General features: G+C 37.2%; 1 protein-coding gene across 1 annotated transcript in view; it reads right to left on the bottom strand.

Annotated features, from left to right (window-relative positions):
* Positions 1-27,980, bottom strand: part of frem3 (Fras1 related extracellular matrix 3) — a 36,090-nt gene continuing 8,110 nt past the window's right edge. Inside the window, exons 3-24 of the mRNA XM_058377642.1 lie at positions 18,416-18,562; positions 17,457-17,687; positions 17,050-17,175; positions 16,635-16,886; positions 12,732-12,881; positions 12,405-12,614; positions 12,060-12,257; positions 11,706-11,870; positions 10,727-10,909; positions 10,433-10,563; positions 8,683-8,841; positions 7,620-7,923; positions 7,266-7,397; positions 6,596-6,927; positions 5,464-5,656; positions 4,330-4,434; positions 4,113-4,240; positions 3,450-3,584; positions 3,172-3,298; positions 2,003-2,190; positions 1,653-1,799; positions 1-1,534 (exon numbers count right to left, since the gene is read on the bottom strand). Coding sequence (XP_058233625.1) covers positions 986-1,534; positions 1,653-1,799; positions 2,003-2,190; positions 3,172-3,298; positions 3,450-3,584; positions 4,113-4,240; positions 4,330-4,434; positions 5,464-5,656; positions 6,596-6,927; positions 7,266-7,397; positions 7,620-7,923; positions 8,683-8,841; positions 10,433-10,563; positions 10,727-10,909; positions 11,706-11,870; positions 12,060-12,257; positions 12,405-12,614; positions 12,732-12,881; positions 16,635-16,886; positions 17,050-17,175; positions 17,457-17,687; positions 18,416-18,562 — 4,292 coding nt within the window. The 3' untranslated portion in view covers positions 1-985. The remainder of the gene's footprint in view (positions 1,535-1,652; positions 1,800-2,002; positions 2,191-3,171; positions 3,299-3,449; positions 3,585-4,112; positions 4,241-4,329; positions 4,435-5,463; positions 5,657-6,595; positions 6,928-7,265; positions 7,398-7,619; positions 7,924-8,682; positions 8,842-10,432; positions 10,564-10,726; positions 10,910-11,705; positions 11,871-12,059; positions 12,258-12,404; positions 12,615-12,731; positions 12,882-16,634; positions 16,887-17,049; positions 17,176-17,456; positions 17,688-18,415; positions 18,563-27,980) is intronic.

Here is a 27,980-nt window from a genome sequence, read left to right as displayed (position 1 = left end):
GAAACAAAATTTTAATACAACGAACAATAAATCAAGACTAAATAAATCATAATGGCACTTGAATATGGACATAATATAAGTCTTTGATCATTTTAACTTGTTATAATCAAACTTTTCAAGTTACATCAGGATGCAGTAATATGTTCTGTTGGCATTGTCTGTTTGACAGTGTATACATACACAGGATAAGTATTACGCTCATGTCTGTGTAATTCTCAGCCACATTTACCACATCCTGAAAAATATATAAAAACAGTCTGAATACTTACCCACTTTACATAGCACCACATTAATTGGTGTGTTGACCTGGGAACACTGGTGTGCTACAAAAATACATTTCCACATAAATGTTTGAACAAGCCAGCTCTCCTACATCTATGTCTATTGCGAACACACCTGACACACATTCAAAACAATGTTTTACAGATTATACTAACTCACAATCCTGACCAAGATCCCATTCTTAGTACAGGTCAAAATCCTGCTGACCTATCCTTATTACTGACTAAATTAACACTGGGATTTTACCTGTATTTAATAGAAAAAATCCTGTCATGTTTGATTTAACATCTTGACAGCTTTACAGAAACATTTAAAAAAAAAAGTTGTTCAGATAGGATTTCACTTTTAGGCATTCAGTCTGTTAATCCAGATAAAAGAACCAGGGTAAAATATCCTGCAAAGCACAGATTTACTCATATTAGCACTATGAGCAATTTGTTTTGAATAAGTTTTTTCATGTTATGGAAATCTGACATATGAACACAAGCCTTGGGGATAAGGTAGGATAAGCCTAGGAGTGTAGATTGAAACAGAAAGCAAAGTCTTTGGTGGGGTGTAAGATCCAAAAATTTGCTTCTTTTTTGTTGTTTCTTCATTCTGAATCTAACATGTCCTCATCTCTCTGTTACATGCTCATGGGGTTAAGGCACACTCATGACAGGAAGGTCAAACCCTATAAAGGACCAAGGAAGGTTGCTGATGTCTAAACTTCGGAACTGTCCCCACTGTAACTTGTGCCTGCATTCTCCCTGCGGTTGCTGCCATTGCCATAAGCAGAGCAAGAAGAAGTGGAGTATGGTGGATACTTTTTCTCTTTCCTTTTACGCCTAAGTAAAAGAACCACTAGAATTACCACTAGACACACTAGGAGGATTAGTCCAGCCACTCCCAACAGTGCGGGCATGCCAGCAGGTAGAATAGAGTCAGTGCCAGGTTCTTTACCCAAGCTCCCCTCCACCAGGGGGTGCTCTATGTACGTTTCATGACCCCATGGCTGCCTCTGACTCACTCTGAGACGATCAGAGCGGTCCAGGGCAATGTGCTGAATATTAGTGCCACGGTTGTTCTCCACACCAATATCTAAGGCATCTGGGTCAGGCACAGCACGGCGGTTCCGGGTCATGGCACCAGAATTTGGAAGAACAGATGAAATACCATGGTGGTACTCCAGGCTTCTCTTGCCACGGATGGCATTTTCTCTGGAGCGGACGGTGTATATAGCATGGATGAACCACTCCCTACCAGCGGCAACCTTAAATATAAGACATTTTTTTTAACATATATTCATTTTTCCTGTATTATGATACCAGCAATCAGACAATAAGTATGGTCATTTAAACATATAAAACAAAGCAAATCAAGATTCTGACCTGGAAAAGGGGGGATGAGGACAAGGTGAACCCATCTGATCCAGGCTGGCGGGCAAGAGCAAGGCCTCCTGGAGATTCTTGTGCCAGTGTAGCATCAAACCGCACATCTCCAAAGGAGGTAGCCTGGGTTTCAGGCTGGGCTTTGTCCTAAAGAGCATATTCAAACTGTCAGTTTAAATTTAAGCTTATGAGGTACAAATGATTATGAATAGCACCATAAGAGATAATTGACCCTGCTTGCTGTAAATTGTAAAGTTGTAAAGGTCATTATAAAATCAATTATATGTTCTTAAAACAATACTCTACTCAATGTATGCCATAAAGGACAATATAAGAAAGAAATGGCATACCAGGATCTTGAACCTGTAGAGCAGTGAGGGGGCATCAGCCAGGCAACCATATTCTTTATTGGTGGGGTTATACTTTGGTACATAGCCATCTGTACCTGTGCAGAGGAAAACCTTCTCTATGCTACAGGAAAATGAGTCTCCCAAATTTTGCACTGGGTCCACCATCACACGTCCATAAATTGTTGAACCTGTCAGAACAAATAAGAGTAAACATACCATGCAATGTTTATTATATTCCTACTTAAACATATGTGGTATATTCTAACAATGGATTATTTTTATTAGTGGCTGACCAGTGATGGTGTCAGCTTTTATATATTCCAATATTATTCTGACATTTGAATTCTTAGTACGTATAGCTTAGAACAAATTTGCATTTCTGACTTTGGAGAAAGAAGGCAGTTCTTTGAACTGTGAAAGAATTAACAGTGCATTACCGTGTCCTCTCTTACTCTCATTTTCTCTTTTGACGTCAAAATGTCATCATGTCATCAAAATGTCTGTGCCTATGCCAGGATTAAGGAGCTTATTTAAGGACACTTGAACCCCAAACCTTCTGATTAGTAACTCAGCACCTTAAGCATTGAGCCACTACTGCCATGTGAGGGCTAATGGATAGATAAATGGATGGATGGATGGATGGAAGGATGGATGGATGGATGGAAGGAAGTATGGATGGATGGATGGATGGAAGGAAGGAAGGAAGGAAGGAAGGAAGGATGGATGGATGGATGGATGGAAGGAAGGAAGTATGGATGGATGGATGGATGGAAGGAAGGAAGGAAGGAAGGAAGGATGGATGGATGGATGGATGGAAGGAAGGAAGGATGGAAGGAAGGAAGGATGGAAGGATGGAAGGATGGAAGGATGGATGGATGGATGGATGGATGGAAGGATGGAAGGAAGGATGGAAGGATGGATGAATCGATTTGAGGTTGACATGAGGTTTTTACTGGCATGAATGTAGTGTGAGCATAGATTTATTATCACTCTTGCCCCAAACAATGAAAATGTTTCCTTATGTTTAAATACCTCTACTTGAATATTGTCTATAAATGCATTGCTAATGTTAGGGGTCTTTTCCAAAAAGGTTGCCTGCATAAAAGAGATGTGTTAGGCCTGATAGCCTTAAATCTACTGTTCAAGGGTTAATTTCAGGTTTATTTTACCTTCAGTGAATGCAGCATCGGTGCCTTCTGCAAAGCCCATAGAACCGTCAGATAGCCATATTTCTTTCTTAGACAGGAGGAACATCTGAGTGTTGAGGCTAAACTCTGCTGCCACCGGGTCACTCACCTGAAAGGTTGAATTGTAAAAAAAGTTTTTATGACTAGCACATGTACTAGGGCTGTTAAATTAGTTTAAATCAAAATCTTTTGTTATTCTGGGATTTGCCAAAAAAGAAAATGCAAACACCATAAATATTTTAACCACAGTTAAATCTCACCTGCTGGAAGCGGATGTCCATGTCAAATGTCAGTGGCTCTCGGGGATGGCACACGGGTGGAATACTAAACTCTCCATTAGGAGAAGCAATACACGGAATCAGCTTCACTGTGTAAGTGCCAGAGTAGTCTCTAACCTACACACATCCATAGATAACATATAAATGAGATTTGTTTTAGTCATGCTAAGAAATATTTCATGGTAGACTACATATGTATAATGGTAAAATAAATTAAACATAGTAGGGGGAAAAAAAAAAATGCACCCCCCAAGCCACCAGATGGCAACCTTGTACATGTTTTGAGCTTCTTTTGTTGTTTGTTTGTTGTTTCATTTCTCTCCTGAATATTTGTTTGCCAGTTAGTCTCATTATTTAAGTTCTTGCACTTCACTGTTTCTTTGTCTAGCTTTTGTTAAGGCCATATTCTGTTTCTATGCTATAGTCTTGTTCCTAGTGTCTACATTGCTACTTTAGTTTATGCATCATAATTTGTTCATTCCTTTATACTGTGTAAAGAAATATTTGCACTTGCATCATCTCACCTCTTTTACATGATAATTGTAAAATATATGAGTAATTTATTGAAATAATAATAGAATCTAGTGTATAAAAACAGGCATGAACCAATATAAATTTGTAACTACTTTTCTTTTCAATACTCACGGCAAAGTCAGAGACAAAACTCCACTGCTGCATTGGTTGGTTGTATGTAGGCTCAGTTCGGACCAGAGAAAGAGTGAATGTAAGGCCAGGGTGATCAGCACACATTACAATGGAAGAGAGGCTGGTTGCTGTAGGTCAAAGACCACAATAAAGTGATTTGATACTTGGTTACTACAATCTATCATTTATGTGTGAGTGAGATGGAAAAACACTTTACCTGGATGAAACATGACAAACTGTCCCCTGAATCGAGCCTCAGTCTTAAAGTTGACAACCAGGCGACCCTCCTCATTGATTCTCATACTGGTAGGATACATGGCACCTACAGAGATTTTATTACACAATGAACAAATTCAATGACATCTATACTCTTTTGGGAAACAAAATATAAATCACTATATGCTATAGAACTATTCTGTATATATACCTATAAAATAAAACATAATATTGTATAATGTATTGTCATATGCATTTACAGCCACATTACAGAGTCACTTGGTTTTTATTTTATAATGAGGTAAAGCTAAGAATTAATAATTTGAATCTGTGAGTGAATATTTTATAAGCGTAAACTATTAACAAATTATATCATACCATGGAATTATTAAGTTGTATTCAAGGTCATGGCAATGAAGTGTGTAACTTATGCCCACAATTTATGGAAATATTATACACTAGATAGCCAAAGGTTTGTGGAAACCTGATCATCATACCCATATGTGCATGTTGTAATAATCTTCACTCTACTGGGAAGCCTTTCCATTAGTTTATGGAGCATGGCTGTGGGGATTTTTTGTATATTTAGTCTTAAGAACAGGTGAGCAGGCCTGGGTGTGTAATTCAACCAAAAGGTGTGGTTGGAGTCAGGGCTCTGTGTAGGACACTTGAGTTCTTTCACACCAACCTTGGCAAACCATGCGTTTACAGACATAGTTCTGTACACAGGAGCATTGTCATGCTGGAACAGGTTTGGGTCTCTTAGTTCAAACGAAGGGAAAGACATTCTCGACAATTGTGTACTGAAGAACCATTTATGGCTTTAATGGTCAGGTGTCTAGATATTTTTGGCCAAGTTCAGTTCAGAAATCACTTTTGGTGGCAAAAAAGTTGAGAATTTGTCTAAGGCTAATTGTATGTCCATGTTGCACCACCAGTGACTCTTATGTGTTATATTATTTTTGAATCTTAATCTATTAATTCCTGATCCATCCTCATCAAAATATGATATAAACCTCAGTGGCTCTGCATATATCAGATAAGGATATGGTGATATCTTAACAGCTGACCTCTATATCATTAACAATTTTCGAGACTAGATGGCTGTGCAGCTACAGACAAACAGACAGAGTACCTTGTAGTTCAGCCTCCGGCGGACTACCGATTCCATCCTGCCACAAAATGGCAGTATCATACACAAAAGTTAGACGTAGTTCTGACTGCAGGTCAAAATGCTGCCACCCGCCTACTGCCACAGGAGAGTGGAACACGTAGGACACGAAGAGAGGCACACGCAGGGTGACATAAGACTGGACCAAGTTCAGCACCTACACACATAATAAACACACATTCGCATTAGATACATGGTCACAGTATGTTAAGCACGAAATAAAAATGTATGAAAGCCACAGGTTCATAATGGCTGAATGACCAGTGCTATTTAATGTTGCCCAGTATAACAGAGAAAATGCTGAGAAAATCATTGTACAGGCTTCTGGCTTTTTAAGATTGTAGCTGTCCACATCTGGCCTTCTAACAAGTAAATGAAATGACTGGACATTTTCTATTATACTGGGCATTTCCATAATTTGGATGACATTTAGCCGTTTTTATAATGTTAATTAAATAAACGGTAATTCCATGTACTTATTGATAAATAAAATATTATTTACAGACAACTAGATTTATGTTATATACTACAACGCCAATGATCTACATTCCACAGCCTCATCACATGCCTTAATTGACTAAATAAAGGATGTTAGATTTAATCACAAAAGGGGTAAAGGGTTTTTTTCGAATGACAAACAATGAAGACATTAAAATAGTGCCCTTTTTGTACTTTGACTGAAAATCCTATAAAAACAAAGGTAGTCTGCAATCTTCAGACAGTCACTTGATGGTTTCCCTAATGCTTCCTCTCTCATTTTCAATTCCTGTTTGCTTTGTTTTGGGAGCTTCCTGTCTTTCCTCATTCCTTTACATGAGTACAGATATTGAGAAAATGTCCCCAAAATCAATTGACCTTTTGTCTCCTTTCTGTAATCTTTTTGCTGCTAGTGAGTGTGGTGCATATTTTCTCTTTATGCAGCTGAATGCTAATTTCTGAATATAATTGGCCATTTCAAACATTATGCAGTATAGTACCAAAAGAACAAAATATTATCAGCATCCAATTGTATACATATATTTTATAACCTACATAATCAAACAATAAAAACCTAAAACCTAAAGCCAGTGCCCAGTATTACCCCTGTAACTCTTACCTGTCCATCAGTGCCAATGGATCCTCCACACTCGTTGAGTAGCTCAGACATGTCATAGTAGCTGCTGAATTCCCACAGGCAGGCCTCTAGGTTCAGGTTGCGGTAGAATCGTAGAGAGTTGGCACTGCGCATGGCCACACTGTACTGGTAGGGAGCTGTCTCACCAATGATCTCTGGGTTCTTGGTGGCATCTGTGATAAAGCCATGGCCAGTCTGAATCTCGTTGAAGTCAAGCAGGTTGGAGCAGCGGTGGTTCCCAGCTCGGGTACCATCCGGACTCAGTGTCAGCTCAAAGTTTGACAGAGGACGTGTGGAGATGACAGGCAGCATGCCTGAGCAGAACAGCCAGGGCACAAGAGCATAAATGAGTGCGGGTTTTAAACTAAACTGTACTGTGTGGTCCTGAATGGTTCCAAAGGTTGTAAAAGAGCTCACTCATACACTCATAACATTTTATTAATTTGAATAATTAGATGATGATTTAAAGCTTATGGAGTTGTGGCCTATGAGTTTTAGCCATGAAATTAAATATATGTTGCTTCAAATAAATACATTTTGCTAATATTTGTTGTGATCAAATTTGTATTTGTATTTGTATTGCAGAGGTGCTCAAAGTTTTTGTGTTCAGCATTGAGGAGATCAATATGCTTGTATAAATGACGACCCTCACCATCCATGTGTGGCATAGTGACAGTTAATTTGATGAGGTTGGGGTAGTCAGGGTCATCAGGTCCAGTGTAACGGATTTTTGCAGAGAACGGCTCAGCACCAACGGTCCCAGGAATGCGAGGCTGGCAAAGCCCTACAGAAAATGTTCAAAATGATGACAGATGAGTGTATTGTGTAGGAAAGTTTTAGTTGTAGTATAAATTCAAACTGAATGAAACAGTGAACAGTGAAATTCCGAAATATAGATAGTGATAGAGACATTGAGAATCAATCAATGAGCTAAAACACTCAGAGAAGAACTGAAGTGTTAAGAAAGTATTAATATAAAAGAAGAGCTGACTGATACTGGACTCACCCTCTTCCCGGCTGATGATCACGATAGATGAGCTGAGTTCCAGTCCAGCATCTCCATTAGCGTTGAAAGCCCGGGCAGCGCACTGCACACGTGAGCCTGCTTGAAAGTAGATGGAGTCCAGTGTGATGGACTTGGTATTGGTAAAGAAGGTGTTGGTGTCGACCTCACGCATGGGGCTGGTGACTCCATCCGGCCCAGTGGGGGCACTAACAAGCCAGCGGTACTGAGTCAGGGTGTCGTTAATGTTCTCCACAGCACAGATAGAACCGGTCTTGTCAAAGTCTGAGTATTTGGGGTTGCAGGCCTGAAAAAAATTAAGTGAATGGTCAGAGAAAAATATTCCAGAAAGAATTAAAAGAATTAGATTACGTCTCTATTTTAGAAGTATTATGTAAATGGGAATTTATATCATTTATAGGGTTATGAGGTGAAGCAAAAACAGCTTTATCCATGTTTTAATTTTATTTAATATTATTTTCCCACAACAGCATGTCCAGAAGTGTTTTATTCCTCTTATACCACAAAAATGTTTTTATGTTGTTGAAGAAATTAAGTTGTTATTAAAACTGTATTCCCTCACCAGCCTCTCATTATCGAGAAATCACAAAGCCTTCTTTCCTGAATATTCCATTCCTAAAGTTTCAGCTTTACCTGTTACAAAGCATTGGCACTGGAGGTTCCTTCTATTAGTGGTAAATAAACAACAACAACAAAAAAAAAAACAGCTTTTGCTTTCTTAACCTGATTATGCAGAGCATCTGCAACTTGTCTGAATCTGCCATTCAATTCTCTGTGCAACCTGTTACTATAATGTGGTAGAAAAAGCACATGAATATACTGCATTTGATTTGCATCAAGTTGCAGCCAGAGCGACTATCAAAGCTAATGTTATGGAAAGTGAATCAAAACCTTTTGATCGATCACATTTGAGAATTCAACAGCTTTGTGGTAAAATGCAAACTAAGTCTAGAAGTACAAATAGAAATATCCAATATGTTGTGTGGAGTACATTCTAGTTCAATCTGGTTAAATGAGATGGTATGAGGATATGTGTTACACTCACCGTCACACACACTACAGGGTAACCTGTAGAGGGGTATGGATATTCCTTTGTCCGAGCCGTATCATCATACGTGAGCAGGGACACAACTTGGGGCACCGCTGGGAAGGTAACATCAGCTACACTATTCATCTCCTCAATATACACTATGGCTTTGCTCATCTAAAGGGAACAAGTGAAGAAATAATCTTAAAGTAACAGAGCATCATTAATACATTTAATAAATTATTAAATTAAATAAACTTTGTAGTGTATAGGTTTCAGATTTTTGAGGCACATGCCCATATTAACCTACTGTATTGTACACTTTTACTTAGAAAAAGCCATCTACAACCAAAAGATTTCTTCAGTTAATTCTTTGTGGGAACTTTGGAGAATTCTGTGTAGATTTCTATAACACTGTATTTGTGTTGCAGAAAGTGCTGACAATTACAACCTGTTTAGGACCCAGTTAACCTTTCAGGGGGTTTAATACTAGTGGTTTAATCTGAAAATAAAAGCATTGTACCAAACCTGAGACTATCAAGAAGCGGTGGTTGTAAAAGAAACTGTGCCGTGATTCCCGTGAATGTGAACACAACTTGTACTTGGGTATGGACTTGGAAGTAAAGTAACTTGTGCATTTGTTTAAGCAGATGATGACATCATTAAGTTAAACAACACATGTGTACCATGTGTGGCAAGAGTTTGATAGGATCAAGTTAGTCTGAAACCAGACCAATGCTGTGGGGGCACCGGGAACATCGTGCTCCGATTTAGACCACAGCAAACGGTTCTAGTATCTGAAAAACAACTTAACCTTAAGAACCTAATATTTACATGGGGAAAACTTCCTTGTATACTTGTAGTCAGCTTAATTTTTTGGGTAGCCAATTAAGTTTATTCTTGATTAGTTTTGTGTGTAGTTCATTTAACAGGTTATAAAATAGCACTTGACCTGGTTTATCCTATTATTGTATACTATTATTGGCTGTCAGTCAATTTTGCACACAATTTAATAAAGCCATGAATTACTAAAATTGAGTTCATGAAATCTTTATCTGTGCGTGAAATGTAGGCAATAACCAAAGCACACATTACAGTGTAACATGATTAGATTAGATTAGATTAGATTAGATTAGATTAGATTAGATTAGATTAGATTAGATTAGATTAGATTCAACTTTATTGTCACTGCACATGTAGGTACAAGGCAATGAAATACAGTTAGCATCTAACCAGAAGTGTATTTTCGCAGTGCAAATAATTTGCATATATAATCAGTATATAAACAAATATAAATAATTTGCATATATAAACAGTATATAAAAAATGTGTTGTATGATGTAGTTACTTCAAGCTATTTGACAGTAAGGTTGTAAACTCTGCTCGAGTCAAAAAATGGATTTATGTTCAGGGTCAGAATTGCTAGTAATATAGATATAATTTAACTTCTGAATGCCATTGTGCACAATTACAATTACTCCTCCCTATGAACATGTGATGTATCAACTATGCTGAGCACTATATTAAACCTGGCTTGATTATGGCTGTACAGGAAATAACATACTGAATGCTTGCATATAGGGCAGCGTGCCCACTGAGACACATTCCTATTAGAAAGAGCACATGAGGAGACAGCGGCTGTCTCTACTGGAGACAGTGACCAGCTCCCACTGACAGAGACAGCTGCTGTGTGGCTATTTTAGCAAGTGAAGCCAAAGCACATTACTCTGTGTCAGTCGGAATATTTATATATTCAATGACCTCTGACCTGTGTCTCAGCCACCATGTATTCATCAGGCTTCAAGTGGACAGTGAAGGCCTCACGGATTTCCCTCTGTCCATCATACAGGACCTGGACCTCCACCACATGCTCTGTCTCCCCTTCTTTAAACTCCACATCTACAGACAGAGGCAGTCATAAACATGAAACATGGGCCATGGAAACAAAATGCTTTCGGATCAAGTGTTAAAGTCTGTCTTTAAGTCAGTTTCAAATCACTTTCAATGGCACACTTTGCAGATTTATAGTTTGGGGTCTGTGTGTGTAATCATATCTACTGACCTTGAGACAGCGGGTTGTAGTCCTCTCCTGACGTGGCAGAGCCGTCTTTAGTGTGGACTCTCACCACCGAGACCTTGGAGGTGTCACCCAGACGGACAACAGGGATTTTCACCACAGCAATCTCTCCTGGAACCTGCGGCTCCTGTACGCTGTACTTAACCTCAGAGAATCTAATGATAGCCTCTGGATGATAGAACGAGCACAACATGTTTGTGTTTAGTTATGATTGTGGTTCGTTATAATGATATTTATACATAGCCAACTCTACATTTGTAGGAATTTGTGAATGTGAGACCATGATGAATAAAAAAAAATCTTAAAGTCTTAAAATCATTCACTTAGAATTTTTATATAATTTATTGAATTATGACAACTTATATTTATCTTATTTTTTATTTTTTTGCTCAGGGGCCCAGCTTGGTGGTCCTGTGATTCAAACCCACAACCTTCCAATCAGTCGCAACACTTTACCCAGTGAGTTACCACTTCCCTCAGTGAGTACAAAGATTTTTACTTTTATTTCACCTACAATATATACAGCATAATTTTCCTAAGTATTATTTTCCTACACCTGTTTTTCAGAATTGCAGTTGTTTTAGACCAAGAGTTTATTTATTTCAGGATATTTAGTTATGCTTTTTTAACAAATTTGCCATATACCCTAGTTATATACCTAGTGTACTTAGTTATGGATGCCATTCGTTCATAACAAGGCTAGATTTGATTGATTATGGGTCACATTTGAGAAATGGACAAAAATAAATAAAATTCTTTTAATGAAAAGGCAAAGTAGTCTGAGTAGTTTGAGTGCTACCAACTATCAGGTGTCACCCAGAAATGTGACTATTATTTATATCTAATTTTAATCACTATACAAATAAAATTTAATTGAATCAAAAGACTTTCAATAAGGACCTGGTGTTAAACCTTGCTAGTTCCATAAGTACTGATTTAGCACTTATAGTGTTTGTGAACTCACTGTCTTTTTTGTCAGTGATGGTGACCAGAGTTTCTTTCTGCTCCCCCAGAGCTGCTCCGTATTTTGACTTGCTTTTGGGTGTTCCCAGAACCAGCCTGAACTCCTCATCATCCTCATGAATGGAATCATCCAACAAAGTCACAACACATGGCTTCTCATTCTCACCTACAGACAGACACACATAAGCACACATATAGAAACATAGACTTTGTGACTGCTTTCAGGGCTTGGGAAAGCAGATACTATACATAGATGTTTATTTTTTGGTCTTAAGTAATCCAGGACTGGGTGATGGAATCTATTCCATAAAATGTGGGCAGCCAGTTTAGTGCAAGACACCATGTTGTAACTGACCTGGCAGGAAGGTGATGATGGACGCATCGGTGTTGGGTCGCTCATTGTAATCCATCATGACCTGGGCGGATCCTTGCCTAGTATAGCAGCGGACAGTGGATTTCTGGCTAATGTCACCACTGCGGTACACCATGGCCCTCACCTGACCATCAGCTTCATCCACCTTATACTCTGCCTCTTTAAACTGCATTCTGGGAACTGTCAATATAGAAGCACAACACAGACCATCGCATCTGAGATTCATACATTATGCCTACCATATATTACACAAACAGTTAATATACAATAAGTACTATAACAGTAAAAAGCTAGCATCCAGGCTACTAAACACAGTGGATGACTCACGATCAGTAACAGTGTCATTGACGGTGATGACTGTCTTGCTCGGCTCTCCTAGCACAGCATTCATGGGCATGCGCAACACCAGCTCAAATTTCTCTGGCCCTTCAAGCTCAGGACGGCCCAAATCATCCAAGATGGTCACGCGGAAGGTCTGCATGGTGACGCCGGGAGCAAAATCCAAGTTGCGACTGATGCCAACGTAATCCAAACCAGCTACAGACAGTCAGAGACAAAAACAACAAGAATACATTGTATATATTGTCTATATATAGATTTGTTCCACATATAGGTCTGTAATACTTGGACATCATGTTTTTTTTATTTTTCTACCTTCGGCTGAGACTGGCTCCGTCTTACGAGAGCGCACGGTCACCGTAGCCGTCTTGGAAAGGTCAGTACCTGTCCTCCATACTAAGACCTCCACATAGCCAGCACTCTCGTCCACTGTGTACTCCGTCTCACCGAAATACAGAGCTGGCTCTAAAGGGCACAGAGAAGTCCAAATCACTGAAAAAGTTTTTACACAGGTGGTCATTTCACATTGTTCATAAGATGTAGAATTTAAAAAGTTCTATGCAAAACACAATATATTTATTATGCTCTTAAATATACTGTATGTATGTATGTATGTATGTTAGTTATTATTATTAATAATATTATTATTAATATTAATATTATTATATTGTGTTACATTTTTATTTGGACTTTCCAATTAAATTTCACATATGTCTTGGCTATTTTTTTTTTTAAACCATCTAAGCAAATCCAGACTAAAACTTTGTTCACACGATTTTTTCAATGCACTATGAATTCAGAGTACTGACTGCATTACTATAGTAATAACGGTAAGTGGGTGGTGCAAATAGCATTCCATTTTTACCACAAATCAGTTTTTCTGCTGCTAAAATTGTCGAAGGAAATGTGTATTTAAATTTTGATCATATATATAAGATAAAGGAGAAGCAGTGTGTGCTCTTTGCCACAGATCACGTGCGCTCTGCTGTCTTCACTTCCACTGGTAGTTGCTTAATATTTGCCATTAGTTTGCAATAGTAATATATGCAATGTTTTCATGTTGCTGATGTGGACATGTCCACATCTATTCACCAGAATTTGACAGCTCTCGTTGAAAATGAATGAACTCTGGCCACTTTGTCGCTGCAAGTCACTGTATGTGTGCACACAGCTGTGGCTGTTTGCATACTGCAGGCCAACATCTTTGCATAAGCACTTCCTGTTAGTATTGCTTGCAATTTAAAAATTTTGCAATTTTTTTTATTTTTATTTTTTTATTTTTATTTATTTATTTATTTATTTATTTATTTATTTATTTATTTATTTATTTATTTATTATTATTATTTTTCATTTTCCCCTCCCCTTTCTCTGTTTTCTTCTTTTGTAAAGCTGCTTTGAGACAATGTATATTGTAAAAGGTGCTATACAAAATAAATTGAATTGAATTGAATTGAATTGAATTGAATTGAATTGAATTTATATATCAAAATTACCTGAATAAATCAAGCCTGATTTGATATGACTTCCAACTTTGTAGGAATTTAAAGAAACAAGTGTGATGATGGTAGGTTTTGTTTCATTTCCTAAATATAAATAAAATAAAATACGAACACTTACGTGTAATATCAGTGCTTACATTAGATGGCAGTGTATTCTATTAAAGTAAATGGAAGTTTTTAGGAAAACAAGATGTGCATAAAGACCCTGCTATATTTTAATATGCCATTCCAGTAGTCACAAGGAACATTAGAGTGACTTAGGACTCAGAGAGAGAGAGAAAGAGAGAGAAAGAGAGAGAGAGAGAGAGAGACTCTGTGTCATCGCCATCTAACAGCACAGGAAGCACCTTGCCCCTACTTACATCCTGCCAAAGACGACAGGCAAGACAGGTCTAGTATTCCAGCCAAGACACACTAATGTGTGTTTGTGAAAGCAGGGAAAAGAGAGGACCGGCATGGGTACAAAAATAGGGTGGGGGGTAGAAAGTGAGAAAAGTAGCCAGTCAAGAGGAAGATAACAATAAAATCCTGATTTTTGGCTTAAATCCAAATCACAGGCCTCTCCAATTGAACTTCCCACATCCCCATTCGACCCCTACCACACACACACATACATACACACATACATAAGCAAGATCTGTTAGACCTACCAAGACGTTTTGGCCACAGTTGTGGCCTGCATTATGTGCATGAATCGTTTCCAGCCACAAAGGCAAAGTAAAGTCTGGGAACGTACAAACATTATTTATGTATAAATCTGACTCGGGTTCTGAATCACAAAGGGAAGCCTCCATGCTGTTCTGCCTTTTATTTGAAAGATATATAAGATGAGGCATATTATATACCAACTGAATGTGTAGACTGTTGAGGGTATTAGGTAGGTAGTATCATTGGGTTAAAAGGTTTAGGCTTTGTTCTAGAGATGGTAAGAAGGTAGGTTTGAATATTAGGAGGCCAGAGAGCCAGCTTGGTTGGATTTCAGATTTACTTGGAATAAAAACTGTCAAATGGACCCTTTGCTAATGGTTAGATCCTTTAGCATGCCTCAGATTCTCTGCCCACAGAATAAATAGCTTCTGTTATCTTTTATACACCTTTGCGGCACAGAAACTTCACAAAAATGTTGAAGACAAGCAATCTGATTGCCTTTCCACACTCAAGTCCAATGCAGACATCCAATCAGATCATTACCTTAAAATTTATTGCCAATAACCATCAGGTTCTCCAAAGGTGTTGATTTGAGTCTCTAAAACTGAGACTAAGTTAATACACACATAAGAACAATACATACTTCTTTCTTTCCTGTCTAACTGTATGGACATGCTCTTGCTGGTTAGTCATTGCAGGAGCTTGACATTCCCTTGAATTCTGTTCTGTTCCTTTCCCATGTTTTGGGTTCTCATGTTTCAAGGCTTCTAAGGATGGCTATGGCATGGTGATGGATGAAAAACTAGCATGCATTAAGAATCATTGTTTTTAACCATGGAAGGACAAATGTAGGACATAAAGAAGAAATGAGGTGGAAAGAACAGGTAAACCCTCAAACCTTGGGAGTTTAAACAGGAAACAAGCAAATGCTATTCGATGTGCAAAGAATTTGGAGGTGAGCTTAGGAGTCATGAAAATAAGTAATAGTGTGTGTGTGTGTGTGTGAGAGATTTTTTTTCTAGCAAACAGACATCAGGTACAAAGTTTTGTTTGTATTTTTGAAGTCAGTAATGTTGTTATATATAGCTAAAGACACACTGTAAAATGGTCTCATATTCCCTAATTCAGTCCTACAGTTTTATTTTTAACGGTATATAGGACAAATAATATCTTTCATTTTGAATCTACTTTCCAGCTTCAGATTTTACACATCGACCTCCAGATAGACTCCAGTTGTTGTTTTGTGTCTTATAGACTAGCCAAAGCTTATCTCCTCCTTATTCATCTTCCCTTTGACTCCACCCTGGCACAACTGACTCTTTAATTACAGGTGTATGTGAGACTTCACTAGTCAATGCAGTTGTTCAGCTACTCTCTATACTAAGGGAGAGTAGGTAGGAAGGACAGAAAATGCTGAACATTCAAACTGTTATCAGATATGGCTGTATTTTGGGGCTTTCTTTCACTGCAAAATGCCAACCTGAACTGCCTCAATCTGATGTCCCCTTTAAGTCTTCTAAACCTTACAATGTAATGTGACTGGAAGAATGATCATAGATCATATCAAAGGTCACAACTTCTTTTTCTTTCTATAGCTTAGCTCAAATGTATTACATGTAATATAGTAATGCTTTAAGGAGAAACTTATTTATTTTTTTAAAGAAGGATTCTCCAGTCTCAGTCCTTTTTTTCTTTTTTGGCTGATTTATGGAGCCAAATAATAGCGTGTCTGTTTGTAGCTGCTGTAGCTTAAGTGATAATAGTAACTTGTGGCTATTGTATTATATTAAATGCTGCCATTAATGGATCAAAATGTGATGTCCTTATTTTGTTAATAAAAAATGTGAACATTGGTAAATTAACACAGTGATGCATGGTTTATTTAGAAAATAACCAAGGAGGTTTAAATTTTCCTTACATATTCAAAACAATATTATTATTCTTTTCTTTTTTTTTACAGAACTAACTTCTCAAGTCAACTTTCCTAATAATGAATTTTCCTCAAACAACCTCATATGAGTGCATTAATGCCAGTTACTATAGGTTAACTTACTATGTTCTATCACTCACCATCATTGCTGTCTGCCAGGATGACCACTTTGGCACTGGGGAAGCTGGCTCCCACTTGACCTCCCATAGGCATGCTCAGTGAGACATTAAAGCTCTCCTCTTCCTCATACAGGGAGTCATCAATGATGATGATGCGGCACAGCTTCTCTCGTTCATCCTTGTCGAAGCGCAGCACACTGCTGTGGTCCTCAGGTCGAGTGATGTAGTCGGAGTAGGAGAGTACAGTGCTGGGGATGGTCCCTGTGGCACTGCCTGAATGAAACATTGTACCAAAATTCAAAAATGAAAGAAAAAACTAAAACAGAATCAGCTTTCATGCATGTCTGGTAACATTTTTGCCTAGTGAAATGAAATGAAAGGATTTTTAATACAGTTCTAGAATAAGGAAATACATAGCTGAGGTGTAAGCACTCACCTTGCTGCGTGTAACAAATGACCATAAGCTCCTGGCTAACATCTCCAGATCTGCGGACAGGAACAAGCAGCTCTCCAATGTCCTCCTCTATTAGGTATTCAGATTCAGGGATGAACACAGTGGACTCTACAGAAGACAAAAATGAAAAGCGCACATTAGTACATAACACACACATATATATAAAGTTATATATTTATATATATTACATACACATATATATTATATATTATTACCCACACATATGTATATATCTGTGATATACACTATACAATATAATATAATAATTAAGTATTCAGACCCAGCAGTTATCAAACTTTGGGAACTAAATCTAAGTCTATGTAGTCTATTTTTTTTTTTTTTTTTTTCATTTCTGTGGAGCATTACACTTTGGAAAAAATGGTTCTTACCATCACCGGGGTCCACAATTTCCACAGTGGCTTTATCAGGGTACTCTAAAACTGCCATTACTGGTTCAGAAAGTTGGATCTCAAAGGTTTCTGAGGTTTCAAACTCCTGATCAGTGAAAATTTTGACTCTCCAAGTAGCTGTAGTCTGGCCTGGATTAAACTGGACTTGTTTCTGTGCTTTTCCACGAAAGTCCTTGTCCTTTTCTGCAGTGCCATCCTTAGTGGCAATACCTGGGAGAAAACAAATATAATATATATAATTATAAAGGCTGTCTTCACAAATAACATCATTTCAACACATTTAGTAGTGTTTGTCTTTACTTTTCGTCACCTGTTTCCTGTACTCATTTATAGTCTCACTATCTGGTCTCACCCTTAAAAGGATAGATTCTTTATCTGAGTCCGGTTCCACTCAGGTTTTCATCTAGATATTATTAGGAATCTTATTTTACATCAATATATTTAAAAAAAACATCCATACTAACTAAAATTGAATTAAATTAAAGCTATTGTTGCACTTGTAAGTATGACTACAAGACAACCTCATTATATTTTAACTATTTTAAATATTTTGATATTGATTTTTTTTTTTTAGAAGGAGTAGAATTTCATTGCTTCCCTTCGAGTTGCTTCATGGCAGCTCTTTGACAAATATTTTACAAAAAGAATGCCATGCCTGTCAAGTCGTAAAAGTGAGGTTATAGTTTAAGTCTAAATAAATCACTGTTACAAGACTGTAAAAATACCAGCTTCAGAGGAAACAAAAGGCAGTAGACCTACAACATAAAAACACATATGTGTATATGTAATTGATCCACATATTTCACCTATAATAAGCATAGAAATACTGGTTTCTGACAGGAGCCCACTCACTAACAGGCAAATTAATTTTACGAAATTGTTTTAAGTCTTTACCCAGTTTGGGTAATACAGTGCAACTAATTTCAATAAATACTTACTAACAAATGATGTCTCTCCTAAATATCCTCTACGCTTGAGTGTCACCTCCAGGAACTTTGCATCCTCGTCCACCAAGTAGTACTCCTTCTCCAGAGAGATCCATGCCCAGTTCAAACGGAATGGCTGTGCCTTCAGTTTGTTGCCCCCTGTTTCAACAAAAGGGAGCCATTTTTAAGCGGTCAGAGTATCACTATTTACTTATTCACTCATTTTCAGTCATTTTCAGCTTCATCCTGGTTCAAATTTTTATGGACATATAGTCTATTCCAGAAAAGTGGGAATGCATCCCAAGTGGGATGCCAGTCTATCACAGGGCACCAATCCTACATACTTTCATACATTATGAGCAAGGTTGCATGTTTATGGGAAGGTGAAATGGGCGATATCCAGAAGAAACCCTGAGAGACATTAGGAGAACATGTGGAACTCCAGAAATATATTATTCACAGTAACACAACCTGTTGTTCCGTCATGTCAATCTTGCCAATTTATTGTGATAATTAAACTAAACCCAGACCAGTTTAAAGAACGTTTGGCTGTGTATTACCTAGGTTTATGTGATTAACCTTCGAAATACAATAGGATCAAGTAAATGCTTGAAAGATGTACAAATCTGGATGACTTCCCTCTGTTCTTGCACTTTGCACTCATAACATTTGGGGTTGTTATTTATCAACTAACCCCTTGTTTGTCATGTTACTCAAGTTTCAAGAACAGACTCAATGTATCTGAGGTGAGAATGTCAAATCTTCCAGAGACGCTGGTAGATTGTGATTTGGAGCACCATCAATTTTCTATCTCTATTAGCTGTCTTCATTAGCAGATAGGCCTGCTTTTATGGCCTGTATTTTAAAAGAGTATGTAAATGTACTACAGGTCCAGACAGTCAGTTTGGTTGTGAAGGTCATGGGACCAAAAGGGTGGAACAAGAAAGAAAGGAGGTTCAGTTACCACCATGACCATCAGTCATAACAATTAGCAGCAGGAGATCTGGGGAACTCATACTGACCCCTTATCTGAGTCTGTTTAGCAAATTTATTCAGGTCCAGATGCCAGATTCCATGCTGTACACAGGTGCAATTATTTAATTATTGTGAAAATGCTTTCTTCTGATTTTTTCTTTTGAGCCTATCATTGCAGGACTGTTACCTGTCATCACATGTACTGTGTTTATTTGGCTTTTTTCCCTGGTTTTTAGTGCTATAACTAAATCTACTGTTAGATTTGGGATATTTGACAAATACTAGAAAGCTAGAAAGAAAGAAAAGTTTTTTGAAAATGTTATACAAACAGCCAAAGGCTTGGACACTTGACAGAATTTAAGTACTTTTTTTAAAATGCTAATTAAATGTTTTCTTTTTGTATCAATTACTTATAATGTAATTGATAATGTAATGTAAAACTTATATATATATATATATATATATATATATATATGACAATGACAAATAATTCTTTAATGACGTGAGTTTTGTCTGCAAGATCAAAATCTGGCATAAAACTTAAACATGGTGTCAATTTATTTTTAACTAACTTTGAAAAGACTAGTAAATAATTTTTAAGCAAAGTAAATTTTGTTGAACAATTTAGGATCTTAAAGCAGATTTGTATATACGCTATTTGACAATTTTTATACTGTGGAAGGGAAGGATGTCAGAGGACTTATCATTACATTTTTAATCACGAACAAAGGAAACACTCTGGTTTTGTTCACACTTTCTTTCTGAATGACTGTTACCTGAACTTTTCAGGTCATGCATGCGAGTAGATCATCTAGTCAGGTCAATGTGAGGCCTGCTCTGGGTTCAAAGAATTCCTTCTACAAGCTGATGTTTTAATGGTGTGATGGTGTGGTTTGCTGTGCTTTCCTAAGTTTAAAAATGGACATGCAAAAACAGGTGGGCAAATAAACTGTGGGTGTCATCTAATGAATGGAACATCTACAAGCAGTGAAGACAAGCCACCTGCATTTGGTCCACCTTTGCCCTTGGAACTGGGTGTTCAGCTATGTGACTTTAAACAAAGAAAACTGAAGTGTGTATGTTGGAGAGAAAAATAGAATTGGACCTCCCTGACTTGCCCATCAAAACACAGGACCACAAGACTTCTGCAGACAAAACAAGTCCTAATAGCATTTGCCATGGATGAAAACCAGCATGTCATTGCCATGATACCTCAAGTAAATATCCTGCAATAGGCATTACAAAGGATCACAGCCATCATCACTCATTATTCCACTTCCCACTGCACACTGGATCAGGAAGCATCAGGTTGCTATTTAAATCAGATTTAAGCTTTGACATTTGCATGGACATCTGTACTTTATTCACAATAGTCATACTATTCTGCATATACAGAATTTCTGTTTTAATTGTAATAATTTGATTCTATTTTCATTGTACTTTTTATGATGTGGATAGTCAAAAAGCACTTCACTACATGTTTTGCATAGGATTGTGTATGGAACTAATAAAAATCGAACAATGTGCACTACTTAACCTCGCTTCTTTACAGCATCTAACTGAAAACATTGGGTAAGTTTGTCATTTATAAACAGCAATACAGTCAGAGACCCTTGGATATACATCCTAGACCTCTTGGAGAACCATGGGACTAGTCAGCTAATACTGCATATTCAGTAATCGATGCTAGTCAGCAAAAAAGAAAGAAAGAAAGCAGGCTAAATACGCTTTAAAGTGATGTATTACAGACTAGATGATGTCAATTCTACAGGCAACTGCACATTGTGGAAGACACTGGAGCTGCCTCTTTTGTTTAGTTTAGTTATAATAGAATATTTATATCACTTTTATGTTTTGTGTATGTTTGTTGTATGTAAGTCATTTAAACCATAGCAGTTGCTAAATGAATGAAAAATAAAATGAGTAAATATAACTTTACACCTGGCATAACGGATAATGCACACAGTGATAATCAGCATGTTTATTCAACATAGATTTCCTTTGTCCTGCATGCTTCCTATCTAACTTCGTCTCCAATTTCATGTCATGGCAGTAAAAGTCACCTTTTTTTCTCTTTCTTTTTGAGGGGAGGGGTTTTCTTCATAGTTTGAATAATCAGTTCCATATTGAATTGCCTAATGGTTTTAAGATGATTAGTACAATATGAGGCACAGATTTATTTTTCACATTCATTACACTGATTTGTTTATTTTCACACTGTAACTTGAAAAAATACCAAAGCTGGAGGTGCAGTTTATATCTTGTGTTTGGCTATGAATTGGCGCTGGTGCTGTTAATCAACATGTAACCGAAGTAAACTTAAAAAACAAAAAAAACTTAAGAAACCTTAAGAAAAAGCTTGTGTAATCCTTTCTTTTTCAAAATGTGAAATGCAAACATAATAGTAACTCAGCACATTTCCAGTAAGATCAAGCATACGCAACATGATAAAATCAGATTCCAGGATTTTCCACATCTGTTCATATAGTAAAGGTACAGTACAAACAGCAGATTGTTCTAGAGTAAAAAACTTTCATGTGGGCAGCATGCCCAGTGTGAGAATGAGTTGATATTGAGCTTAGTGATTGTGTACCAGAGGATTATCATCTGAACAGTGCTCAGACAAAAAGCTCTTTTTCAGCCTGGTATCCGGCACACGGCCTCGTTAGCCCTGCAACATTCCTCTGGCCCTGGATAATACCACGTTGTTTTCAAGCATACTCATGAGTTATCTTTCTACATGACTATATTTCTTTGCACAAAAAAAAAAAAAAATTGTTGATTGGAAATGTAGTTAATTATAATGCACTACAGTGTGTATTTAATCTGTTTAGTTATTTGAAATAAAATAAAAGAGGATACATAAATGGGTGAAAGTTCAGTACATTTGTCGAAGGCTTAAGGAAACCAAATAATAGCAATGTAGATTCTTTGAATGATGTTAACAGTTGATTTCTAATTAAGCATTCAACAGTTGACCCACGAGGTGTTAAGAAACAGGATTGAATTACCAATGCGGATATAAATGCCACGCCTGTTGACAAAAATGCAGTAGCACACTTCACAAGTTTGACTGTGTACAAACACATGCAGTAGTTCACTGACAGCTGACAGCTATGGTATTATTAATGAAGTCTGTGGATTAGAACTATTCACTGTCAGTCTATTCAGTTTAAGGTAAATTACAGATCAGTGGTCATGGGCTACAAAATGGTCCTATTCTTTTGGATGGTCCAATTTCTTTTGATTACACAGGATGGGAGGAAGAAGAAATCAGGGGCTGATTGCTAGACAGCATGTCAAGTGATTACGCATAGCATCTTTTAGTCTTACCCTAGGCTCTTAAAAGATTGTTGATCAGAAGGTCAGTGTTCAAACCCCAGTACCACCAAGCTGCCACTGTTGGGCCCTTAACCCTCTCTGCTCCAGGACTGCTTTATCATAGCTTCCCCTGTGCAACTTCAACTTCCAAAGTTGGCACATATAAAGAAAATGATTTCCCTGTGGTGTAATGTATATGCAACAATAATAAAGGCTTCCTCTTCTTTACATCACCAAACTGAATTATTGGGTAATTTGCTAAAATTTATTTAAAAATAGAGTCAGGGACATCATGGATATGTCCCAGACCTCTGAACCCCACTTTGAGAACTGGGACTAATTGCTGTGAGACAGAGACAGAAAGAAAGAGGGCTAAGTGTACTATAATACATTAGAAGATTAGATTAGACTAGATGATGCCAATTCTACAGACAACTGCACATTGTGTAAGGTTGCTCTGGAACCATCTTGTTTACATTCATTTGTTTTAATTAAATATTATTATCTCTTTTATGCCACATTCCCAGAGCGACACCTACTTTATATTTTAGATATTTTAGTCTATGACACTAGCACATCCATTACGCATCATCAGCATTTGACTAAGAAATCCTTATGTTTAGGATATGTAGGAAACACAGTGTGAACCTGGTAGGGTATTACAGACCAGAAATTTAACTCTTTATGTGTATACACAAAATAAATGTGTATATATTTTATTCATTCTTAGTACAGCTTTGAAGAGCCGTATGATACAATACATTGATCAACCCTAATAGTTGAATTGTTGATGTATTTACAGTATACACTGTATATGAAATACTAAAATTGCACTTTCAAGTCTGCTCTATATAATATCAAGTCAAGTGAAGTCAAGAAGTTTTTATTGTCATTATCAGTCATTATCAATATCGGTATCTAACTTGCTTCAAATCCGTTGGAATGAGCCATAAGCTTTCGGAACAATAGCATCATTGTCAATGTATTCTCAGCTGTCAGAGTTCTGAGCAACTTTTTGTTACAGCTTTAGACCCAATATGACTGACAGGTGGTGTTTGATGGATGTTTATTAAGCCAGGACCAATGGTGGTCCCTGCACTCTTCAGACTAGCCACCTCACACCCAAACAGGCCTTTCCATTTGGCAATGCTCACTTTTTCCTCACACTACACAGACTCCAATTGGTATAGAGACTGACAGCTGTACTCTCCTTTGCCCTCCCTTGCTTGTTCCTTTTGTCAGCCTTTATTTCAACACAGAATGAAAAAAAAAAAAAAGACAAGGAGGTCAGCAGGGACTGTCTGGGTGGGCCAAAACCCACTGCCATGGGACGCTCAGAAATAAAATAGGAGCTGTATGGGATCAACAGTGTCCCAATGAATGTGTAGTATTTCTGCTTTAGGGATTTGTCTTTCTCATGAATGATGAGTGTAATTGTAAATTGTAGCAAAATGTCACTCTCGGTGTAGTCTGTATAAAATATGATGGCTTTAGTGGGTGAACAGAGCCATAAAATCACCTTCTCTAAAAGGGTGTCAGTAACTCAACAGAACACTGGGAGTCTCAGTGAATGCCTCCAGGAGTCTTACAGGGTTCCTGAGGTATTTATGGGTGTAATAACATGAAGAAAGAATGCATGGCTCAGTAACACACACATTCTCCAAGGCACACAATGGTCTTTAAAAGTCAAACTGGCTAAGATCTTTTTATATCCACCATTCAGATTTTTAAATTAGCATTTAGATTGGGCATCAACTACGGCAGGTCAGATATTCCATGTGGACATGAAACGGTTTATAGGTTGGATGCGTATGTATTTTATTTTATTTTTTTTTATTTCTGTGCATTCACATCTACAGTGACATTTTTTTTTAGATGTGTTCATGCTCTAGGTACAGCTATCTTTAAACGCCTTGGATGATATTTGGCCACATGTGCTTAGCTGTGATGCTAGCATCTCCTGAGCTGTGCTAATTTAGCACTGCCATATTAGCTGTCGTCTAAAAGGGATTTGCCAAGATTCTTAAGATTGCTTCCTGCTGGACACCTAAAATTGAGGGGATGATGGGAGTTGTCATTAAAATTCTCTCTCTCAATCTCTCTATATACACACAATATACATTATACATTGTGTTATTTTGTTCTACATACATAGTAAAGCAATATTAGGTGTTAGAAAGGCATTGTATAAACCAAACACAAAAAAATAATAAACATTAAACGGACCCCCCCAAAAATAAATCAGTAAAATAGTAATAATAATAATAATAATAATAATAATAATAATAATAATAATAAATTAATTCATTCATTCATTCATTAAAAACATTATTTATTTATTTGATTGTTTATTTATTTATTTATTAACTTATTCAATTTATATAGTGCTTTGTACTTCAGTTTATGTCATTACATATCATTATAATCTATGTATTTTTTATATTTATATTCACTGCTTCCTTTACAATTCCAGTATATTATAGTGAAGTTCAGCAAATTGTTTTTTTTTAATATGCATGCATTAAAAACTTTCACACACTACTAATTAAACACTGATGAGAAGTTATACAACACCTACATATTAGTGCAAATAAATATTTTTGCCCAAAGCTTGCATGATAGTAAAAAAGAAATGCTACATGACAGTATTAGTGATGTTCAATGTTGTTCGAGACAGCTATGGGTTCTTCAATAAGGCACAATATTGGCTGTTTAACCAATGTTTTTCAGCCTATTCGGGGGTCAGAGGTATGAAACTACATTTAGGAGGTCAACATTTGCCTCGTGCCGCATGATGCAAGTGTAAGCAAGAGTGTGTGTGTGTAAGTTTGGTGCTATGTATATCTAGTCAGAATGAGGAGGAGGGCAATTATAATTATCCTAGCTTTCTCTTTCCATTTATACTCATCATAGGGCCATGTTAGGTATTCAACACATAGCCAATTCAAGCCAATATGTACTCAGGGCAACATAACCCATGACCTAAACAGTACCCACCCCACACCCCCAACCCTTGCAAATTCATTGGTTGTATGCTTTCTATGATGCAAATCTGTCAGAAAAGCTAAATTGCCTGTGGACTGTGGACTTTCTGTGGACTTTCCCTAAAGCATGACAATCTGTGTTAGGACACTACAGATTTAAAATAAATAATAAATTCTCATTCCTAATCTATATTTGTAGTGGTTAATATAAATTTAAGATATACTGGAGTATTATATTAGTTGGAGTGGTAACTGTTTCATGTAGTTTTCTTTCTGTTTTTTTGTGTGCTTGTCAGTATATTATACTGTGTTCTAGGGTATTTCAAGTAGAATTGAATGACTGTTGAAAAAAACTTGAATAAATGGAATGAGTTATGGGTAAAATAAGTAAACAACAAACATACAAACAAAAACAGATAAATGAAGTGATACTTCAAAGCTTATTTATTTATTAATTTATTTCTAAAGTTAATCTAAAATATGAATTTCCCTACAGTTTAGTTATCCATGCATCCAGCCCTGACTCTATCTAAGGATATGATGGTACTAGTGTCTTACAATAACTTTCTTGCATCATTCTAAATATTCTATATTAACATTCCCTACTTTCTCTAAATTGCCACAAACTACTAAATCTAAATCTCCAATCTCCATAAGAGGTGTGATCTCCAGCCCTTGGCATGATGAATGATGGGATGACAAGTTACACTGACACCAGTAATCTCAGGCATTGGTATTGAAAATGATACCTCACGCCCCAGGCTTGGACAGAAATGACCTGAAAGAGTGTTATCAACATCAAAGTTATATAAAAGGAGCCTGAAGGATAGAAAGTCAGTATCTAGAGTGACTATGAGAGGATAACGATAGAGAGAGAGAGAGAGAGAATGAGAGAGAGAGAGAGAGAGAGAGAGATGGACACTCCTAAAAGCAAATGCCTCCTGACAGAGAGAGGAGGGGGTATAAATAACTCCAAAGCCATACATCATGTCCTCAAGGGTGATCAAAAAAACCCTCCATAAATCTGTATGCTGATGCATGAGGAAGGAGGACTGAAGAGGAAGTTTAACAGTTATGGGCCAGAGAGAACATTTAAATCCTTTAGCAGCTGTTGACACAAATGACAGGTCAGATCATGGAGCGTGAAAAGAAACCGCTCTGTCAGAGTGGTCCATTTCACACTTCAGGATGCCAAAAGTATTATTTCATTCTTATACTGACTGGATGATCAAATAAATTAAGAACTGATTAGTTAAGGGAACAAATTCGCTCTGAATATCTTGCACATGAACATCAACTTTAATGGTGCAAAAGATTTATTTAATGATGAAATTGAGTTGAGCTGAGTTTTTTGGTGTAAATCAAAAAGCTGGATTTTCACTTTAATGGTTAATGGTTTCCTATAGTAGATTACCTATGATGCTCTCTGGCTTCCTGCTGATAGTTGCATCAATGAGAATTCATTTCCTACTAAAGAGAGCAATGCAGCAGTCCTTTAATACTTTACTGTACTGCTCTCTCATCTCCTCTTCTGAACAGTCTGTGCAAACAGAGCAGATTCCAGTGTTTTAACATTCATGGCAACACCATCTCATCCATCAACTAGTAGATTGCTAACCAGCTGAGCAGAGTCTATGTTGTAACACAGTGCAGTTGTGCTGAATAGCTGCAATACATTGTGGAGCTTTGAATCCACCACTTGCTATTTCCATGTCTTCTATTTTGGACTCCTCATTTGTGTGATATGGTTGTTGTTCCCTATTAAACAGCATTACAGAACTAGCAATCTGTAAGTTCTGACAGCAATAGCAACGATACAGCAGCAACTGACAAATTAGACTCAGGTGTGGTGTAGAAGCAAATTTGGAAATTTGTTAACCGTTTGCTAACTAGTGACTTCTTGTCAAACTTAAATAACATAATAAGTTCACCCAAGTGCTCTTTCAACCTTCTGAAGTCGATGTTGCCCTTAACATGAGTCAAAGGAAAACCCTAGGGTTATCAGCGGATCTTGAACTGGATTTGGGTTACAGGGTTGGTGCAGAGAAGGCTTTGAAAAGAGATCGGGAAGCAGATCAACTCTCCCTTATGCACACACACACACACACACCTGTCTGCTGCTTCTTCCTCTCCCAGCCCAGGTTAAGTGGCTGTAGGAGACACAGGTCTTAGAAAAGAAATAAGATCCTTCTTATAACAAGTGATCAAATGACCTATTTTGGTGTCAACTCTCACTTGAATAGAATATTTAAGGTTTGGTCTGACATGAGCAGAATATTCTGCACCGTACATATTTT

This window comes from Hemibagrus wyckioides, linkage group LG03, assembly GCF_019097595.1.
Source record: "Hemibagrus wyckioides isolate EC202008001 linkage group LG03, SWU_Hwy_1.0, whole genome shotgun sequence".
Taxonomy (NCBI): domain Eukaryota; kingdom Metazoa; phylum Chordata; class Actinopteri; order Siluriformes; family Bagridae; genus Hemibagrus; species Hemibagrus wyckioides.
This window is presented reverse-complemented; position numbering and strand designations above follow the sequence as displayed.